Here is a 16550-nt window from a genome sequence, read left to right as displayed (position 1 = left end):
AGTAATGGTATGGCAAAACTGAGCGCTGATGGCAAATGCAAATAACTACGTTTCCACTGATTTATGGAAAAAAAAAACATTTGCAGTTTTATTTTCACAGAAAGATAAAGTCTGCTTGTAAGTGAATAGAAGTAATACATAAATTCAAAAATATCGTTCTATAAGCCAATGATGCTGAAAGTGCAAAATGTAGCTTATGTATTCCTACCTACAGAGGCATTAATCTTTCAGGATTGATCTGTATCTTGTCCCGAATGTGCATCTAGATTCAAAGTGGGTGCAGATCTGCAGGATGATATTCATAGATGCAGATTTATAGGAAAAATGATTGGACCTGACAAAATAATGATGAATCTCACTTTCTGCTACTATATGAAGTAATTTTATATTTAAAACTCTGAGATGAAAGATCTCCCATTAGGTACATTTATTGGCAAAGAATTCCTTCCCTTCCTGAAATCCTGAACAATGATGCCAACAAATGTTGATGCACCCCGACAAAGAGCAATGTATACGACCAACTGTACCCTTGACTAAGAATTCAATCCCTCTATATCATGTGCCAGAACTTTCAGAGGGCTTCCAGAGGAAGGCTTGTTAGGATTTTTTCTTCAGCATTTGGCCAAAGGTAAACTGTAAAACAAAACATACTAACTAGAACCATTTGAATGAAAAGAAATAATTTGGTGCCTTTAGATTTGTAAATGTCTGCTTGACTTTACTAACTGTTCAGTGCAGGATCCTTTGCCCCATGTTTCCGTGACATGCCCCAGTTGTCCATCTGCTCTGGGCATTGCAATTTGGCACGGGACTTTTGTGAGCGCCGTACATCATGAAATGCCTAATCAGAAATTGTGAACACAAGATGGCAGGGACCTAAGAACCTGAAAAGGAACCATGGTGTCATTTCCAGATCAAAATTGATAATTTTCAGATGTTCCATTTTTTGAAGGGTTGGGAGAGGGGAGGGAAAGCGGAATTGACCTGTTGGAGCAAACTGCTGCATGTGAAGCACATCTTAAATTTTACTTAAATACTGTTTTCTGTCAAAAAGATGTTCTACTGAAATTTTCTGACACCCATGTCCATGTTTAGGGTGTTTTGCTCCAGTATATGCTGAAAAAAAAAAAAAAAAGGTTCCTTCATTAGACCCTTTTGTCTTTGCCACAGCTCCTGATCTGTCTTGTTCAAACCTAGCTTGGGTCTCACTATAGTCATTGCAAGCTCCTAGCATAAGCATGGCCAAAAGCATACGATTCAGACAGAATGTCAATCCCAGCTTTTAATTTCCTTTCAATTTCCTGGATTTTCTTCAGTTCATGTCAATTTTTCAGTTCCTTTTATTAGAGTTTGACTGAATAAGTCAATAGGATCCTGAAGTGCATTTGATCTTTATTTCCCTTATCCCCAGGTGCTGGATGCAAACCAGCAATGGGAAATAAAGGAAGCAGTGGAGCTGGTCACTGAACTAGAGGAATTTAAACCTTATGGATTAAGGAGCCAATTTCTTCAGATAATATTTTGGGTCATGCAACCAATGCAGAGGTTGGAGGACCATTATTTTTAATTTCAGTAGTGACATAGTGACTCCAGTCTAGAAAACTGTAGTTTATTGTTTATGCTGCTCCTTGACATACTCTGAGTTCAGGCTGAACTAATTATTCAGAGTATCACTGAATACATTTGTTACAGGACCTTGACACACATTCTGCACCTGTGTTTCCTTAAGTTTAAAGGAAGAGTTTGTTCCTAAGAAATACATAGAAGTTCTGTCACACCTGCATGAGAAAGGCAGCCAATACTTAGTTTAAAGTGCACACAGAATTGTTCTAAAACACGTAACTTAATATTTCAATGAAGTTGAAAGTATATTGGTTCAGAAATTGCACTCACAACGTGATATACTTAGCAGCACTGTTAAACCCCACATGTGCAGCATGTTCATTTCTTTGCTGCTCCACACACCTTGCTCTACAATTCTTTACATGTTTGTGTAGCAGAAAAAGCAGAAAAAAAATCAATAAAACTTTTATAGCATATGTAACATTTTCTATAAAATGAGTAGCAAATGTTATGCTGAATCAACTGTTATTTTCTCCTCTATGTTACTGAGTAACTCTATTGGGAATTAAAAATCAGAAGCAACCCCTGCATGCTACTTCCTTGCAGGCCTTAGCACTGCTAGGAATTGGTGTGGCCACAAGAGAATATGTGAATGCGTGTTTAAGTGTTTTTGGCTTTTTCCTAATTATTGTTTATTTAAGACAAGTACTACATAACCTTTGGGAGCTGCTGCCAAAACTCTTGCATTTCTCGCTAGGGAGTTAAACACTACAAATGGAAATTGCTTGATATCTGTTTCAGCTATTTCTTAACGGGGGTGCCCATCTTTCCCTTCTCTCCCTGATTCTTTTCTTGCTATGCAATTTCAGTAACTGCTAACGTTCTGTATTCTCCGAGCAGTGAGTAACATGAGCAAATCTATTTGTGGTCATGATTGCCCAAATACCAGATAGAGAAGGACAAGCTAGACAAGTCTATGCTGCTCAATGGAGCACATTGTGCTTACATGAGATAACTTAAAACTCACCTGAAAGGTTCATGCAGCACAATACAGACAATGATGCAGTCTGTACAGAGCTGCAGGGCTCCTGATACCCGCTTCGGCCTGAGGGTAATAAGCACAGGTCTCAGTTTGTCCTGTGGCTCTGGAGCTGATATGTTTTGCTCGTTACTGCCCTGCCTGTGTGCAGATATCACCTCCCTGTGACTACATGATGGAGTGGTCATTATAGTGAAAAGGCTCCTGGCTCCTATTCACCTACCGCTGCTATTTGTGCTACACTAAAACTCAGCTGTAAAGATCGCAATCTCCAAAGACTACTCTGTTAGCAAGTTGTAGTTTATCTGCCTACTACTGACAGGGATCTGTACAGTATTTCTCTGAGAAATATTCTCAGAAAAACAACTCAAACACTGGAAATAGAAAGTTACTTCAGGCACCTTCTGTTTAGGTCCCAGATCAGGCACTATTGGGTCCAGTCCTAGGGTGTTCTCCATACCCAGCAGTTCTGGAGAAACTACAGACTGTCTTCAGCTGGTGCCTCCTGAGCAGACTCCTGTCTCTTGAGGACCCCAAAGAAATCTAACCTGGCCTCACAATGTGTGCTCATCATCAGTGCTCAAAACAGCTGCAGCAGTTGAGGTGTTTTCCTGTGGATGGGTTTAGCAGCTGGATGGGGCAAGGGCACCTCAGAGCCACAGGAGACCAGGGAACTGGGCATGGTTCCACCACTTCGGTGGTGCAGACAGGTCCAAGGCCAAGCTGGGAGCACCGGCCAGCTAGTCAGGGGCAGGATGAGGCTCAGAGACGGCAACCAGGGTTAGACAAAGCCCAGCGGCCAGCAGGCAGGTCCACAGCAAGGAGGCCAGCCGAGGCCTGGCCAGGGGCCCATGGCCAGACACAGGCAGAGCTGTGACACAGGCTGCACCGAGGCATCGCCCAGGCAGGGACTGGAGGCCCTCGGGGGAGCGTGTGGGGCCAGCAGGACTGGTGCCTCAGTGCACTCAGGTTTCCTTCAGAGGGAATTTGTGCTGCTCCATTTTTGGATGTTGCCAATAAAACTCCTTACTAGCATTAGCAGCAAGTCAATGCCATCTGCTGTATTTAAATACTTTTCCCATTAAATACTTTTAATGAGTTCAAAGACCTATTTCCAAAACTGCTTCCTGGCTACCTCAGGTGTCAATAGCCAGAATAGTACCTTTCAGAGCACCAGTCTACAACCTAAAGTTGTTTTTTATTGCACTCATCTTCCTGCCAAGCCTTGACACTGAAGAACCAAGCAATGAGCATTAACAAGCTCCTGGTTCTCTGAAGCAATTGGAGTGAAACACAGCATTAGCATAGCTTCCCTGCTGCCAGTTTCTCATGCCAAGCCCTGCTATCTACATTTTTCATACTGCTTCTTGCAAGAAGATAGTACACTCAGTCTGAAGGAGGGGCTGTTGTATAATGAGTATCTATTAGGATGGGTCTGAATTACTCATTAAAATAGTCCTGATTTATAACAGCCAACTCCTGGATTTACTTTAGAGTATAGTTAAGGGTTTATAAAACCTTTTTCTTCTTTTCACCATAGCCTCTAGGAACCACATAGGCATCTAATGTATTTATCTGCAGAAGTCCCCTGTGAATAATGTGAGTGGTATTACCCTTACTTCAGACAGGGGAAATTGATGTGAGGCCTGAACTGATTGAACAACATAACCAAGATTGAAGCAGAAAATCTGCAGCACAGCTAGAAATGCAATCCTGACTCTTATCCAAGCATCTTATCTACAAGGCCATCCTTCGTTTGGCTCTGTTGGTCTCCAGGAGAAAGTATGGTAGCAAATGCCAGCAGAATCACTGCTGTTCACTTCATGGCCTCAAACGGGAATAGCTGCAGGAATCCTGGCTTGGAAAGGAGCCTCAGTCCTATAGTGATGCAAAATGCTCGGAAGGTTTGAGTGATGCAGGAAGCCCCTGGTCCCAACAGCTGCCACACCAACTTTACATGACACATCTACTACATGAGCGAGCCATATTTGCTCAGGTTAAGTCCATTAACTTTGTTCCTAGACTGGAAGAACTGTTTTCCCTTGATATTTCGCTTCTCTTTCATTTATGTGGGCCAACATCCAGGCAAGGGGTAGAAATTCCTAAACTAACTCTAGGAAGTCAGGCCACTGGGCTGACAGGGATTTTTTCAGGGTGCCTCTGTTCATCCACACTTAGGTCAGATGTGACCCTACTTTTTCTGCCTCCCTGGTCTCCAGACCTTTAAAGGCCACGAGACATCACCATTCACTTTAATTTTGAGACATCACTTTAATTTTACAAGTGTTGGCCAATTCCTTTAATATTGGCAACATCTTTGAACTTCTCTTCATACAAATCATTGCACAGTATTTTTTGTAAATACAGTAATTAAAATTATTTGGATTTATTGAGAAACACAAGAGGAATACTGTACAAATATTTGGATGTTAGTTGCCAGCAGCTCCTTAGTATGTTAATTCCAGAGTCTTCAGGTCTTAACTTTTTATTTTATGCATACAGTGCCAAAAGAGAGCAATACTTAAACAGCTCCTACAAGTGAAGGCCCTGACTTTTCTCCAAAATGACAGCTGCAGACTGGGAAGTGTGAATGAAAACTTGTCTGTGCTGCTGATGGCCAAAAAGTTCTGCAAAACGCTGCGGGAATGTGAAAAAAATTACTCTCTCTGCACCTTCCACTCTCCCGAACTAATCTGATTATTTTCTTCATGCTTTTAATTTCTGGGCTAAGTTTGCATGCCCTCCTGTAATTTCCTTTGCTTGGTGTTGTGCCATAGGGCTGCAGCACAACATCTTTGATCTCAGCATTGGGCACTGTCTTTCTCCAGTGTGAAGTTGGGAGGAAAAAGTGGCTGTAAGTGCTTGTCAGGAGCCTTGCTAAAATGCTGTGGAAGAAGTGAGACATCACTAATCTTAATCACTTTCCCCCATGTTCTTAATTAAGTGCAGGGGTTGCTCGGTTTTGTTTTCAGTTTCTGTTTGCCCCCATGCAGGGGAAACTGGCCTCTGTGTCCAGAACTTGAAAATATTTGGTTGTATCTGAGTACATCCTGGAAATCCTGAAAACAGGTCAATCATACAGAATAGTACCGCAGCAATCGCCTGTGGTGATGGGCACCTTTCTGACATTGCTATATGGTGATCCCCGAGTGCATTTGCCCTGCAATCCCGGGGGGGGCGGCTACAAAGGGACGTTAAAAGAGAGGAATGAAGTTAAAGCAGGTAAAAGTGAAGAGCAGAGTTTTTGAAAAAGCAGCTTGGGAGCTGGGCCGTCTTCTGTCCCCACACATTCCACAGCTCCCAGTCTCTAGAGTGGCAAACTCACCAAGACAGACTAATCATCAGGCTATAGATTTTGATGGCACATCTGGTGTTTGTTTCAAAATCCAGCAGTATTGAAGAAAGGCCAATTTTGCACCTTAACACATTAAAATAATGTGAGTTATAAAAGTTTGTCCGAGAAGGTAGAACACAGAGCAAGTTAGTATCTGAGCAAAGTGGTAAGAAATTGATCTTTGCTGGTGACTGAATTTCCTCTAGGAAGTAGGAAAAAAGTGATAGAAGCATGCGCTGACAGCATGCTGTCAGTAGTAAATTGTGCTGACAACAGAAACCCAGTATCTTTAATTCATATACTGAAAAGCCCCCTATACGTCTATGTGTACATATATGTATGTATATACATAGGCCTATTGCTTACCATGATTAAGTATGCTCTGTACACCCATACATTAATGGGAGACTTGATCATTTGTCACGTTGCATAAGGGCAATATTATATTTTTTATTTTTTTTTCCTTATTATTGGCTCTTTCTTATTTTATGAAAAGTAAACGACTCCCCTTCTAAATTCTTTCCCTTAAGCGGTTAGTGTTCCTGTTGATTTCTTTGAGACCAACTCCTGCTCGTCAAGCCACGACTTTGAGACCACCACTTTGCTTCCCCTCTTCTCTAGCTACCCTTGCTAAGCCGAAATCTGCAGGGCATTCTATCTGGAACATTACATGAAGTGGTTTTCAGCAAAAGCAGTTTAACTTGCTAAGCACAGGCACAATTATTAGCTGAACTTGCAACCTAGTTATTTCCTAGCCAAAATCTAGCCCTAGGAACGTCGCCCAGTCTGTACTCCAGCGTGTTGCTGACTTGCCCAGCATCCACAAACCCGTGTTAAGAGCGGGCTGTCAGCATCTGTTATCCCTCTAACTGTAACCAAACAATAGGGATAGCGGAAGAGTAGGAAGATGATTCCCATGGGCCTTTTCCATAGACTCAAATAGGATACAACATCATACTCCAATCTTGAAAAGCAAAAGAAAACTTACCTAGACTTTCTATCCAATGTCTAAAAAATAGTCTGGTCTGTAAAGGATGCTGGCAATTACATTGAAATGAAAGAAAGCGTTTGGCAGAAGCACCTTTCAAGGCAAAAGGCACAGCAGCACTGAATACCTAACCTCACAAGACTCTTGTTGAAAGGCAAATTCCCCAAACGTACTTTTAGAGCACACAGAATCACACAAAGTGGTGCTACAAAAGAAAAATTCTCTGAAGTGCTCTGTGTAGCGAAGGGATTTGCTAATAACTTCAAAGCAAAACACATTTCTGAAAGTTATTATCAGTTTAAGAAAAAAAGCAACAAACCTCTTATATTCAGGCCCCTGAATGAACTGAGCCAAATCCTAGAGTTTATTAAATTCTTAAATCAAACAACTTTGCAATATTTGTCATTATTTACTGACTCAAAAAAAGAAGCTATTTTGAATAATTACTATGACTTGGTGTGTTCAAAATATATTGATTATGGCATGTCTGAATACTAACAGTAATCTATCCCCAACTGAATTTCTGAATTTTGTATGGACTGAAGTTACTGCAAAAGTTGCAAGAACAAGACACAGAAGCTGAATTCTGCTAAGACTTAACCTATAGGTCCAATTCCCATACAATACATGCTTCCACTGCTAAACTTTTACTGCTCCAGGATGCAAAATTAGTTTGTTTAATTATGGGAATGGGACTTGAAGCCACTGATGTGGCTTATCCATCGTCTGTATACATAGAGATCGTTTCCTGCAATGCGAACAGATTGTTCTTGTGCCACCTGTAAACTAAGTTTACACATAGTTCTGTTTAATTTTTATCAAATTCATTGTTCATGCAGGATTGGCAAATGAAAAAATGCTGATATATTTAGGAGGAGTTCAGAGGAGATTCTAGTTCAGATATAGCTCCACTAAGACCTTTTGCCTTCCTGCTTGGTTCACCTATCAAGACCATGATAAGTTTTGATTATTTTTCTCCTCCTAAATCTCACCTTCCAAGGTCCTTAAGTAAAACAGAATTTACCTTTGCTTTCCAACTCTTAATTTATTACTAGTTATAAGCAAAACACACATTAAAATTAAACACTCATCATTGCTTTCAAAAGACTTTTTTTTTTTTTTTTTAAAAAAAACTTTATTAAACATTATGTGCATTTTAAAGAACTTTTCAACCCTTAAAACTGACTTTCTTATTTTCACTACAAAATAAAGCACGCAAACAAGTGCTACACAAAAAAGTTTGAATTTCCCTATGGCAGTAACTGCAGCAGCCACTGTTAACTGATAAATGGTGTAGGAATTATTTCATTAACAACTCAAAACTGCGTTAGCATCTGTATAATATATGTAGCGCCCACAAGGCAGGAATAAGGAATCCTAACACATCTTCCAATGCATAGAGGCTGAAGCTTGGGCTTCTTTCTAAAGGATAGAAGAAACAGCACCACTTACCATGCCTAGAAATCAGTTCTATACAACAGCTTGACAGTAATAAGGAATTGTTGCCTTCTGTATCTACTTTTTCAATAATAAAATTTGTTTCTTTTGAAGTAGTTGCTTTCTAGAACAGGACCTTCTCCATATAAATGAATTAAGGTTTTTTAATGAAAGAAAATAAGTGTAACTTGCAGTACTGAAAAAGCCAGACAGCTTAGCCACATTTCCATGTTAATAGAGATTATTTTACAATATTAAACAGCCATCTCCATTTTGATAGGTGGATGGGGATTATAATCTTCAATCTGAAAGTCTTCTGCCTTAAAGTCACTGATGTCTTCAATCTTGCGAAGAATTCTAAGTTTGGGAAAAGGTCTTGGCTCCCTCTGAAGCTGAAATAAAAATATGTCCTAAGTTTATTTATTGTACAAAGACAAGATTTGGAGGCTGAGATTAAGCGTGTGCTGCTTCTGTAATTTCACAATTAAAGTTAGATATCATTAATCTCAAATCAGATCACATTACGCAGATTTTTCCCTCCTCCCCAGGAAGACTTATACTCAAAAGACAGAGAGGGGAAAAAAAAAAAAAAAGAATACAAGAGCATACTCCAGGGATTTGATTAAGGACTGCAAGCAGTTTCAGTTTTGCAGAGTAATTCAGGGGGTTGCAAATCAGATTCTTTTTAGAGAAACCCGAATTGGAAACTCTGACGCAGGTGTGCACCAAATGTGCTGGCATTTCTAATGGGGGTGTAGGAGCCCAAACTAATGGCTGGTGCTTTGGGTGGTTTGGGACCAGGCATATGGTTTTGAACCTTCTGTCAGGTGAGGACATTCACTCCAACCTAAGGCTAGTCAAACGAAATTCTGATTTCCTTCTTTTGCATCAAACTATATCCTGAAGAAAACACAGCCATATTCACTCAGCAGTAATTCTGATTAACTACTGTAAACTGATGTTACTCTTTACTAATGCACTCCAAAGGTATTTTATTTTACCTGTGCTAGGCAGAGTGGTTTTCTAAGGTTTTGTAACCATGAAGTGAGAAGGGTACAGATTCTGGATCTTTGACTTAGACCTAGAACAACAGCAATCTGTCTCTAATCGTGTATATAATCCAATTATGCTTCCACTATTCTACTACATTTCTGCCTTTACCAAGGGTTAGACATAGGTTAAAGACTAATACATTAGCCACTTCAAGTACTATGTCTATTAAGGAAGAAGCGGGAAGAAACACAAATTAAGATTTGCAAAATAATATTCAGAGTATTAAGCCAGATTGCAAAAGATAACTTTGTAGTGAATAAGCACCAAGGAAGATACAAAGGTACAGAGAAAAGACTAACTTGCACTTTCAGAGGTTCCACATGATTCAGATATATGTGAGCATCTCCCAGTGTGTGTATGAACTCTCCAGGCTGAAGAGAAAGGAGAATACATGAGAGTCTTCAAATACTCAGTTTTCAAAAAACTAAAACATTACAATGCTTACAGTATGTATTCTCTGCACTTATTGCAGAATTGCAACTTCTGTATTGATCTGGCTTATCAAGACATCATTGCAAGCTTCCAAGGACTCTCTCTTCCTAGACTAATGCACAATTAATGAATAATATATTAAATATCCCAGCTTACTGAAGTATCTTTGAAATCCCACCAGGGTAATAGCGACTGTGACTGAACAGAGTACTAATAATGAGTTAACACAGATGGAAACAGATGAGGCATTGATGAGTTCAACCTTTCCTCACCACAACTATTAAGTAGGACTTGCTGGCTTAAACTAAGCAACTTGACCACTAACTATAGGCAGAATAGTTTGTGGCAGTGCAACTCTCAGTCATAGGTTAGACCTCAAAGCACTTATCTAGCATCCACATGGGTTTTGCAAGCTTGCAAGTTCTGCTACTTAGCGATCCCTGAGCAATTTAAAGACCACTTATCTAAGTTTTATCAGCTGTAAGTACATCTCTGATCAAAGTCTACACCAGTCCTTGGATATACCATGTTAAAATGATTTACACCTGACACTCAAAGACTGGAACCATCAAAATCATAAGAGGAAATAACTAGAGGTAAAAGAACAGGTGCATAACATATATTAAACTTCATTTCCCTTGGCCTAAGTTATCTGCATTTGCTCTGAACCTTGATTCTTCTCCACTTTTTGATTTCATCCAAGTTCTCTTTAATGTTGTGGCTAAAAGCAGCAGGATCAGGCCTACACAACCCTGCTAATATAATTCTAAAATTCTAAAGAAAACCATTTTTCACTCGGATAAGATTGCATATAAATTATTCTGCCAATTTATAAAACACAGCTATCCAGAGACAAGGCAGCAGCTGTTTGAGCATATAACAATTTACAATAGGAAATGAAAAAAAATATTCCCAATTGAAATTATGGCAGGAAGTTATGTGGGCAGAACGTTCAAACTGCAATCTTGAAAGAAACCACTGAGCTAATGCTCATTTCCAGTAAAAAACACCTGCTACAGAATTTTTAATAACTCAGTATGTTTAATAATTTAGTATCATCACAACAACAAGTGCTTGCTTTACTTTTGGGAAGTAAACCAGTGAAACAGGTCAATTTCGACACATTCAGAAGATCTTGTGGATCCCCTGCCCATTTTCCCTGAATTTATGAATTCTCACACTGCTGAACACAACTGCCAATACAGACATGCAGCAGCTCATGTTAAAATGGGGCCCTTTCTTGCACATATTTCAGTACAGATGTTGAACTCTATGTTGACTGCAGTTCTTCCTAAATATGAGAGTCAAATTTAGCCCCTCACTGTTCAGATTAAGTAGAAGGGTTAACTGGCCCACCTACCTTTAGGCCTGTGACATGGGCTATCATGTATGTGAGCAGTGAATAGCTGGCAATATTGAAGGGCACTCCCAGCCCCATATCTCCAGACCTCTGATAGAGTTGGCAGGACAATTCACCATTTACAACATAAAACTGACAAAGAGCATGGCAAGGAGGCAAAGCCATCAGGGAAATATCTGAGGAATTAAAATATAGGAACAAAGAAGAAAATAAATAGCATTAATGTATCATAAATGTAAAAGATGCATAAACTGGATAAGTCCTGTATGAGATACAACAGACACAAAAAATCAAACTGCACTACCATTCTGTTGCTATTTCTCCACGTTTTAAAAGCATCTGCTGCCTAAAGCAATGATGATTGGGTCATGACAGACTGTCTCCTGAGCTGCAGAACCAGAGGAGTCATAAGCAGATATTGCACACAATTGTGCCATAATGATGCACAGCTTAGTTTTACTGAGCTAGATGAACCAGTTCACTTCCCTAAAGGAAGACATTCCAAGTAAAATTATGCATGTACCCTGAAGCACTTCCGAGTGTTTCATCTTACTCTCTTCCTACGTAATATATCTTAACTGCTTAATGAGGTATAAAACTGAGTAATAATCAGTTAAAAAAAATCAGAAAACAAGATTGCTGAGTGTTTATCCACAAGTGTATTCACAGCTGGGTAGGTAACCATTTAACCAGCTGCTGGTACTTGAAAACAGTACCTTTCTCCCTTTTAGAGAAATTACTGGAAAATGCTGGGACATCTTCTTTGCACACAGTTCTAGTTAGGCTGCTGAAGTCAAACATTTTCTGACATCAGCTCTTGGCTAGAGGCAGCCCTACAGAGTGAACCGATATTTAGATAACCTATGTCCAAGGAAAATGATTACAATAAAAATAATATTTTTGTTCTCTACTTACAAGTATTTTGTAAGTTTATAATCACATATATGGTTAAAACAGACCCATGTATACTTTTTATTGTTCTTTTTTAACCTTACTAAAGTAAGGTTAATGCTGAATCTACTATTCTTAAATAGATATTATTCTTAAATAGATATTTTATGTCAAAGACAGTGATAGGCACAAACATTCCTCACTTTAAGCTAGAGAGAAAAAACTTTGAAACAATATTCCAAAAACTTTAAGGTCTGAAGGCAAGAATTAAATACAAGACAGAATCAAACTTATACCCCATAGACATTTCCACTGCAGGCAGAGAGCCACAGTCCTGCTAGTTTTCTAAAAGAAAAAGCAAAGCCACCAACATGGAAGAACTACTGATAATGAAATCATATTTTAGCACACAGCAAGAAAACATGTAAGCACATTCCCTCGAAATAAGCTGTTCAGTACCTTTTGGATTCCAAGCACACATAATGATTCTTCTGTCATCTGGATTATTTCGGATCATTTCAATCACTTTTTGCAACTGATCAACTCCTTGGTTGGAGTAATCTGAAGACAGAAACGAAAAAAGATCTGAGTGAGACAGATTCAAGTAATATCTTTTCAAAGCCCAGACATTTTCCCACTGAAGAGTGATACCCAAATGTCATCCTCTGAAAAATTTTATTGCCGTTTTGAATATGATAAATTTATCAGTTGGTATTCTCCAAATGTGAGCTATTCTTTGCTGCTCTTCCTTTGGGTGCTCCCTAAGGTATTTACAGTATAATCCCATCTCTTTGATGGGCTTTGAGTCCTTTTAGCACTCATCGAAATGGGCCTGTTCCCACTAGAACATTTTCTTCCCAGTCTCAACAACTTGAGAACTTTTAAGACAAAGAAAGAAGTGAGAGCAAAAACTACAGAAACAGAACTTGAAATATAAAAGAATAACTGGAACAAGCGCATTGCCTTATCAGACTTACTATCTAAACAGGACAAAAGTTGTGCTGGAATGAGAAACAAGCTCTTTATATGCTACAGTGTTGCTTCTTTAAAAAAAGAAAATTTGGTGTGCCAGTAACAGCGGGTGCCACAACTCCTAGTTCTTAGAGCTCATAAGGCCACTTATGCAGGATAAGTTTCCAAAGAGGTCAAAGCCAGAAAGGAACTTTAATCACATACAGCACAGTGTATTACATTTCCCACAGGTTGATTTTTCCATGGGTTGGAAAAATCATGGTTTGATTGGGGTTGATTGGGGTTCCCCATAAGTTGATTTTTAGGCCAATATTAATTATATCAAAAATTCACTGCAATTAACAGAACAGGTAGAATGAATTTGAGAGTAAAACAGTCTTAAGTTGTTATTCATTATTCTGACTCACGACAGTGAATCAGCATGCTTGGTAACACAATTTTCACTAGTAACTGCTGTTGCAAAGCAAAAGCAAATTATGGTCACAGGGACAGACCCAAGCTGGCAAACAAGGTGGTGATATATAATTACCATCTCAGGGATTTCTTCAGCCAGTAGCATTGTGCCAGACAGCCTTTTCAGATGATTAGGTTAGTTCCTGAAGCAAATTACCTATCCATTAGTAATGCTACTTAAGGTAATTTATCTTGTTCATTTTTGGCAAGTTATGTTATACTTCAGACTTTTTTAAATTCTGGAATGTCAAAACTTTTTAGTAAAGGTTTTTTGACCTGTCAGTTCTCCACTTGTATTAGTACAAAACTGTATTCTGGTAGCTGTTCGGATGCCAGTATAACATTCAACAACTCTAATGTCAATTTTGAGACTATACTGACAAGGAACAGGAAGAAAACAGTTAACCATGTTAACAATCTACCTGAGTTAAAAATCACACCAACTACATAGATAAGAGCAATCCTGTAAGTTCGGCCCCTCAAACAGATAACTCATTCTGGCTTTCAATTCATACCGTGCCTGTCATACTCAGACACCCCACCCATAGAAGTCCGAAAGAGAAGGATTACAGCCATATGATGAAGTCTCAAATGTGCTATTTTTTATGTCCTCACCTGTGTGCATATCTTTATATTCTGCCCCAAAGTGCCTCCACTGGAAACCATAAACGGGTCCCAAATCACCCTCTTCTCTGTTGCAGAAACCCTGCTTATCCAGGAACTCACGTGAGCCATTGGCATCCCAAATCTTCACACCCTTTGCAGAGAGTTCTTTGGCATTTGTAGAACCCTACAAAACACAGACAGTAAAAAGTCTACTTGCTAATCACAAGATAGCAACATGATTTGAGATAGCTGAATTACCTTTGCTGTTAAAGTGTATTTCTCCACTTGTACCAGAAAACATGAACAGTCTGCTTGCTCCTGCACATGGACAGAACACCGCTTATCGTGTGCTAAGACTGGACTAAGATTTGAAGTGCCATCCTCCTATTATTTAACTCACAGTTCTTCTAACCCTGCAACCTCAACAGCAGTGCAGTGTCAGCTCAACTGAGGTGTATCAGTTTGTATACATATCTGCAGAGAACAAGACTGTACTTTTCAGATGAATAAAAGCTGAAAAACAAAAAGCTTACGGCCTAGACATTGACTTTCCAAGACACCTATCATAGGTTTTAAGTGAACGTTCTTAAAAATCTTTTTGCTAAAAATGAAGAATTACCTGGAGAAATTTCATTTAGTTCTGCTCAAAGTCTAAATCACCAGCCTCAAAACTTAACATGAAAAGCAGTCAGTTCCAAACAGCAAAAAAATTGCATTTGAGCCCTGCTACCTATCAAATGGTTACATTATAGCCTTCCCATACCAGTACTTGTGACAGAATGTCAAGGGACACATATATTTGAATTTTACTGCTCTCACTATAGCTATGAGGTACGAAATTTTTTTTGCTACTAAAAAGCCTACTCTTTACATCAGTCCTACTGCATCAGTCGCTCCTTGCTGACAGTTTTGGCTCAAGTCAATACAGGCTACCTCAATATCAAAAAAGCAGACAAATTGCCCACAATCTACTTCAATATTACTATCTCATATTCAAATGTTAATAAAAGAGTCTTTATTGCACTTCATATCTATGGGATATAGTTAAAAGAGTAAAGTTTCAGAGTAGTTTCCTTAAAAATAAATAAATAAATAAATATCCTTCTGATCTGTTACAACGGGTGAGTCTTCAATATGGGCGAAAAGCCTTGCAGATAACACAAGACTTCTGCACGCCTTAAAAACACCAGGTTGTTGTGCTCTGGTCTGCTTCGCTGTACGAGCTGAAGCTGCCCCTTCTGACCCCGATCAGGATGGGCCTCAGGCACCCGCGATCCTCCGGCACGGCCACCCGAGCACCGCACCTTGATAAACCAGAGCAGTTCCTCCAGCACTCCTTTCCAGAACACTCTCTTTGTCGTCAGCAGTGGAAATTGGTCTGGAAAACAGAGTTCGGAAGGGTCAGAGATGACAAGCGACGCTTCGTTAGCATGAACTGAGCTACGCTTGACTCAGCACGGCCTGAAAGCAGCCGGCACGTGAAGGAAGGCCGAGAAGGGCCACTCTGTGCCCTCACTCAGCTTAAGCAAGGCAGGAGCCCGCTTCCTTTTCCTGGAGCCCAGCACAGTGGCAGATGGAGGTGGGTGAGTTATAATAAGCATTTGCATCACTCTGCCATGAGGATGCCCTGGCGTATGGCACAGGTGTAGCTGGAGGCACAAGCGGAAACCGCAGGCTTTGGGCAAAAGTTTAATCAAAGCTGTTTCACAGATACCCTTCCTAGGGGCATGGCAGGGGCGCCAATAAACGTGACACCGAAGAGTATCGGCAAACGGGCTGAGGAGGGCCTGGGAGTCCCACAGCCCCACAACGGTCACCTGCGCCCAGCTATGACACAGAGGGAAGAGATCCCAGAAGAAAAAATAAATAAATAAATAAATTTAAAAATGAAATAATAGCAAGAAATAAAGTAAGGCCTCGGAGTGCCGGTGGGGCCGTCCGCGCTGCCGCAGGGGCAGGGGACAGGGAAGCTGCAGGGACGGCGGGAAACGCGCGGCCACGGCGGGGGAGGCCGCGCCGCCCGCCGGGGAAGATGGCGCCGCCCGCCGGGCCGGCAGCCGCGGTGGTCGCACGTCGCGGGCAGGAGCGGGGTCCCGGCCCGGCCCGTCGCGGCGGGGCCGACCTCTGAGGCAGTAGCGCGCCTGCATGCCGAAGACGGAGATGGTGCCGGTGCCGGTGCGGTCCTCCTTCCTGTGGCCGTGCTGCAGGATGTGCCGCACCTGCCGCAGATACTGCGCCTCGCCCTGCTCCCCCTCGGCCGGCATGGCGGCGGGCAAGCGACGGGACGGGAAGGCAAAGAGAACGGCACCAGGATGGAGCTGCTGCCGCCGCCGCTGGCCCTTTCCCGCCAAGCGCCGCCGCGACGCCGCCCCGTGCCGCCCCGTCCCGCCCCGCGCCGCCGCACAACGCGGGCCCGGCCCGC

General features: G+C 40.9%; 1 protein-coding gene across 1 annotated transcript; it reads right to left on the bottom strand.

Moving 5' to 3' along the window:
* Positions 1-8571: 8571 nt before the first annotated feature.
* Positions 8572-16407, bottom strand: TYMS (thymidylate synthetase). Its single transcript, XM_088527255.1, has 7 exons — positions 16251-16407; positions 15433-15506; positions 14138-14312; positions 12557-12658; positions 11207-11382; positions 9714-9785; positions 8572-8753 (listed from the first exon to the last, which is right to left on the bottom strand). Exons 1-7 carry the CDS (start codon positions 16390-16392, stop codon positions 8616-8618), a joined length of 879 nt encoding a protein of 292 aa, XP_088383381.1. The 5' UTR covers positions 16393-16407; the 3' UTR covers positions 8572-8615.
* Between the last annotated feature and the right edge of the window lie 143 nt (positions 16408-16550).

This window comes from Tinamus guttatus, unplaced genomic scaffold (assembly GCF_059628265.1).
Source record: "Tinamus guttatus ecotype Peru unplaced genomic scaffold, ASM5962826v1 Tinamus_guttatus_pri_ptg000271l, whole genome shotgun sequence".
Classification (NCBI taxonomy): domain Eukaryota; kingdom Metazoa; phylum Chordata; class Aves; order Tinamiformes; family Tinamidae; genus Tinamus; species Tinamus guttatus.
This window is presented reverse-complemented; position numbering and strand designations above follow the sequence as displayed.